The 5,664-nt window shown below is 34.1% G+C and overlaps 1 protein-coding gene across 1 annotated transcript; it reads right to left on the reverse strand.

Moving 5' to 3' along the window:
• Positions 1-1,583: 1,583 nt before the first annotated feature.
• Positions 1,584-3,580, reverse strand: LOC110619670 (zinc finger protein ZAT5). Its single transcript, XM_021763207.2, has one exon. It carries the CDS (start codon positions 3,445-3,447, stop codon positions 2,473-2,475), a length of 975 nt encoding a protein of 324 aa, XP_021618899.1. The 5' UTR covers positions 3,448-3,580; the 3' UTR covers positions 1,584-2,472.
• Between the last annotated feature and the right edge of the window lie 2,084 nt (positions 3,581-5,664).

The following is a 5,664-nucleotide window of genomic DNA, read 5'->3' on the forward strand; positions in this document are numbered from 1 at the left end:
TTGGTAGTTAAGGTTTATACTCAACTTTTATAAAATTTATTAATTTGGAGCTAAAAAGATCAAACACGTAATACGGCTAAATATAAGTAAGTGCATTTTTGCATGAATTTGGATTAAAAAGGAAAATTTTATATATGGATTAAAAGGATAAGTGGCTGAATGGCTAATAAAATCTTAAGGATATGTGTTATAGATTTATTTTATGTAAAATTATCTAAACTAGCCAAGTTGAGTAATTACAAAAAAAAAATTATAGGGATTAAAATGAAACATTAAGCATTAAAAAGAAATTTTGCAAGGACTTGAGCAAGCATTACTGAAATTTCAAAGGATCAATATGAAATATTTTATGTATACTGTAAATTTTTATATATGCTCTATAAATTAAATATATATTTAGAGAATTTTATTTTGGTCTAAACATATGATTATTTGATATGAGATTATGTGTTGAGCTTTGATGAGAGGATATTTGAAATGTTTGAATTAAATTGGGATAAAGAATAATAATAAAGTTTTGAGAATTTAATGGTGAAAGATGATAAATATAGGGATTCAAATTTCAAAATTGAATATAATTATAACAAAATTTTTAATTTTAAATAATTTTACTAACTTTTAGAGATTTGGATTAAATTATAAAATAGTGAAAAATTTTAAGTTTTTTATATTAATAAGTCAATTTTTGCCATATTCATTTTATAAGAAATTAATTCAAATAAATTTTTATAAAATTATAAAAAATTTTAATTTTTTAAAATAAAGAATCCATTATGTCTATAAAGGTGAATAAAATCTAAATGTTTTTTAATCGAAATAATACAAAATCATAAAAAAATACCTTGTAATTCATTTTGAGCATATGGTTTACTTTAAAATTTATAATTTAATTTTATATCATAATAATATCTTATAATATGTGTTTTATAATAATTTACTATAAATTTAAAAAAAATTAATTTATTTTATTTCAAATAATAAAATTGATAAAAAAAAGGAATTGATTGAATTCAATTTTTAAAAAAATCTTAATTTCAAGATGTGCTACTTTTAGGATTGGCACCATTTGGAATTAATACTTAGTTGAAAATGGTAGCTTTTAACTTATACAATATTTGTAAAATAGTTGAATGTTATACTATATAAAAAATTAATTTACTCATAATTAAAAAAATATTTTTCCATCGAGAAAGAATAATTTTTAATTTAATTATAACTATAATCTATAATATATATAAATATGTGAAAAAAAAAAAGAAAAACACTCTAAATTTATTTAAAAATCATTAATAGTTTTATTAATGAGTTTAAAATATTATTCGAAAGAGTTTATTTTTATTTTAAAAATTATTATAATTTTAATGTTATCTAAATATTTAAAAAATTAAATAAAATACTTAAAATAATTATTATATATATAAACATTTAGCTTCCGAAAGAACCAGTCATGTACAACTTGCATCTAACGTAGACAACTCAAAGAAATTGACCAAACTCTCTTTTTTTTTTTTTTTTTTTTTTTTTTTTTTTCTGACGGTAGACAATAGATACACAGCTATGCTTGCTTAAGAACAGCTAATAATGCTTTAAAAATTGCCATAATTTACATGGACGAGGGTTTGCTACAGTTAAGGCTAGCTGTTTGTCTGCATTACTGGATATCATCGCCACCCTTCTGACTATACGATGCTTAATTATGCCTCAGCCTCAGGCTTTGTTTTATAATATCTAATTAATTTGGTAGCCAGCATTGAATGCACCCATAACCCATGTAGTAGAAGGGAGCCATATCTGAAATTTAGAAGACAATGGTTGTGCTTGAGCATCCATGTTAAGATATGTGGGTGAAGAAGCAGTGGATGATTGCTGATAGAGACAGTGATTAGGTTGATTGAGTAGACGACTAACTAACTACAAGAGAGAGGTGGACCAAGCAAAGAAAAGAACAAAAATAGTAAATAAATTTAGCAACTTTTTCTGAAAGCAATTTGTTATTTTAAGATAAAAGAGAAGAGACAAAAGGTGGCTTCATATGAGAAATGCAGTTACTTGCAGGCTTTCCTTTGTGCTTTTATTCTATTCTTCTTACCAAAACATGTGTACATGTGTGTGATAGAGATAGTGAGAGAAAGAAATAGGCATTCTTGTAAATGAAACAATGAAACCTAAGCCACAGGCTTTTGTTGCTTGTCTTAGTGGTGATCAAAACTTGAATATTTTCATAAAAAGGAAAAAAAAACCATAAAGATAAGAAAATAAAGATACCCATCATGAAATTTTCATGAAATAGAGAAATACAAATAAGTAGCTACAAATTTTACAAAGAATTCATAAAACTCCATCATATATATGTAAGCTTAATTTGATCAAGATGTAAAGGTGGAAAGAATAAAAAGAATCTTAATTATAATCCTTTGTATTCTACAAAAAAGAATTTGAGATCAATCAAGTGTGAAAAAAAAAAAACCTCCATTAGTAATGACAATCCACCAAAGCTGGGCGAGAGAAGACAAGAGATGGCTTCTGTTGCTGCTGCTGCTGCTGCTGCTGCGTTTTGGGTTGTTTTTGTTGCTTGGAAGCAATGGAGAATATTTCATCTTCTGGTGCTGGAAGATTGAGATCTAAATCCAAGGAAAGTTGGTTTCTTGCTTTCTTGGGTTCCTCAGATTCTACACCCACATGTGGTAATAACAAAGTTGTGCTACTATTAGCTCCTATAGGTGTCCGGTGCCGCCTCATATGGCCCCCCAAGGCTTGGCCGGAGGTGAACTCCGCACCACAAATGGAACACTCATGAATCTTGTTCTTGTTTTGATTGCTACTGCTGTACATACCTCTATTATTATTGCTATTATTATTGCTCAATTGAAGAGAAAGTGAAGAAATATCTCTCAAGTGTCCGTCTTCTTCATCGGAAAATATCGCAAACTGCTTCTTTTCATCATTCTTAGGCTTCTTGTGACTTGCCCTATGGCCACCCAATGCTTGGAAAGATGGGAATGCTCTGTTACAAGTCTTGCATTCATAAACATAGTATCCCACTTTGCCGGAACCCGGACAGCCAGTTTCCAAGAACCTTCTACTATTGAATTTGGAGGTAGTGGTGGCGGCGGCGGCGGTGATGGTGGGGCTGTAAACTCCGGCAACTTCATTGTTATCTTGCTTGTTATTATTATTACTATGGCCTTGAGCAAGGAGAATAAGGCAATTAGCCATATCTTCTTCCTCTTCTGTGCTATCTTGAAATTCTTGAGAAGTGGTTGGTGATACGTTTGTGGAAATCTTTCCATTAGTAAACTGCACATCTCCATCACCGTCTCCATCTCCTTCGCTGCTGGAGGAATGGGCGGTTAGATTGGCGAAAGGGACAGGTGATTGAAGCCTTTGTCGTTTGGTTCTTTTGCCCTTTACGACGGCGGTGGCGGTGGCTTCCTCTTGAGCTTCCATAGGTCCCTACACCACCTGAAAATGTGAGAGAGGAAGAGAGAAAGAGGGAGAGAAGATAGGTAAGGTGTAGGAGGAAGCAAGGAGGGTTATTGGGAAGTGGGGCTGTACATACATACACAAAATACAAAAATAAATATAGTGAATGAAAATAAGAGAGGAGAGAAAAGGTTGTATATAAAAAAGGAGAAAGAGAGAGAAAATAAAATAAAATTTCTTCTAATTTTAATTAAATAAGAGTAATTTGATTTATATTGATTTTTTTATTAATTATTTTTAAAATTTAATTTTAAATTTATTAAATTTTATTCAATTTTAAATTGAATTAACTAAATTTTTAATCCAAAAATAATCACGTGAATGAGCATAGGCTTAAGCTATAATCTAATAGAAGAAATTATATATACAGGGGTTTAGTTATAGTTGGAAAATTGAAGAGAAAAAAAAATTAAAGAGATATATCAAATAGCAATAACAAGAAGATTTTGAAGTCCGTTTCACACTCTCTTTCTCAGACTTTGCAACGGACTTAACCATATAAAAAACAACAAATACTAACAAATTAACCCTAAAACTCCATCCCCCAATTCTCCACCATTGCTTACTTCCTCCTTATTAGCATGCTTTGTTTACCATTTTTGCCTAATCATAAGTTTAGTTTAAGCCGACTTTTATTTTTTAATTTTTTTTTCCATCGAGCTATAAAAGAATTTAATAAAAGACAGAAATGAAAAGTCATTTAATGTTTTTATAATTTTAGTTAATACTTTTTCAAAAAATATTTTTTTGTTATTTAGTTGTAATTTTAAAAAATAAAGTAAGTCAATAATAACTATATATATATATATATATATATGTGATGACCGCTGGATTTCTCCACCCAGAACAGAGGCTTGACCCCAGCCTAAGGCCCATGACACAGAGGCCCACGTACTTGATACCCCCCAACAAGCCTGGCTCATCCCAGCTTCCGGGCCGGGCTCGACCAAGCTTCCTCAATCAGTCCAGCCTGATCCCTGACCAGCAGACCCCTCTCAGGCCCAGCGTCCAGCCCAACTCTCAGCCCAGCCCGGAGTCCAGCACAGTACTCACCAGACAGCCTGGCAGATCCGCTCGAACGTACGTATGAGGAGAATCAGAGGCCGTTACGCATGTAACAGGCAGCTGATACCCTAGTACACCCGAATCTGTATGACAGAGACGCGTGGCCCAATCCTGGAGAGACCTTTACACGTCACCAACAAGCAAGACAATGTATAAAAGAGGAGTCCCCTCCTCAGAAAGTTTAAGCCTGATTCAGTAATACAAAACCCTTGTAAAACTCTATTCTATTGGATCTCAGATCATCAATTGGCGCCGTCTGTGGGAAACGAAGGAGATCTTTTCATCACCGGAGTTTTCACTTTCAAAACCCACTGAGATCCACAATGGCAAACCACCAAGAAAGTAACCTTAATATTTCAAATGACTTAAGCTCCGCCCAAGAGGGGCAGCAGTTCTCTTTTTCTAGCCCTACGACGTTAAATAACCAAACACCCATCTCTCTTAATCCCTCGCCAGGCTTGGCAGGGAATACTCCCACCATGACCCTGTCTAACCAAGACATTCAAACCATGGCTCTCCAGCTACAAACCACTGCTCACTGGTTGGGGCAGATAATGCAACAAAGGGGACTTAGCACCCCAGTAAACGCACTCCCAGTAGTGGAGGAACCCAGAACCGATGAACCCCGACCCACCTCTATCCGCCTCCAAACTAACAACCACGATGCCGGAGAAGAGGAAGAACCGGAGGCCCGAATCCATGGGAGAAGGGCAAGAGAGATGATAGAAAATGAAAAGGTGGACGACTATTCTGCTGAAACAACCAGGGAAACGGGAACTGAAACAGAGGAGGAAGAATGTAGTTTGGGCAAAAGATCCAACCCAGAAGACGAGAAAATGAACCAAAAACTGAAAAGGTTGAAGGAGCAGCTCCTAGCCGAGCTAGGTAAGAAAGATCAGAGTCAAACCTCCTTGCCTACTTCTTCTCCCTTCTCAAAGGTAATGCAGCAGGAGACCGTTCCCAAAAAGTTTATGATGCCGCCGATGGCGGCCTATAATGGGGCTGGAAACCCGAGAGAACATGTCATGAACTATAAGACCTTCATGGAGTTGCAAACTCTGTCAGATGCTCTGATGTGCAAGGTGTTCCCAACAACGCTCTCGGGGCCAGCGAGGG

This window comes from Manihot esculenta, chromosome 7 (assembly GCF_001659605.2).
Source record: "Manihot esculenta cultivar AM560-2 chromosome 7, M.esculenta_v8, whole genome shotgun sequence".
In the NCBI taxonomy this organism is placed as follows: Eukaryota; Viridiplantae; Streptophyta; class Magnoliopsida; order Malpighiales; family Euphorbiaceae; genus Manihot; species Manihot esculenta.

What these genes read in the sequence shown, in the direction of transcription:
- LOC110619670 (XM_021763207.2), bottom strand. Translation starts at nt 3,447, where the DNA reads ATGGAAGCTCAAGAGGAAGCCACCGCCACCGCCGTCGTAAAGGGCAAA.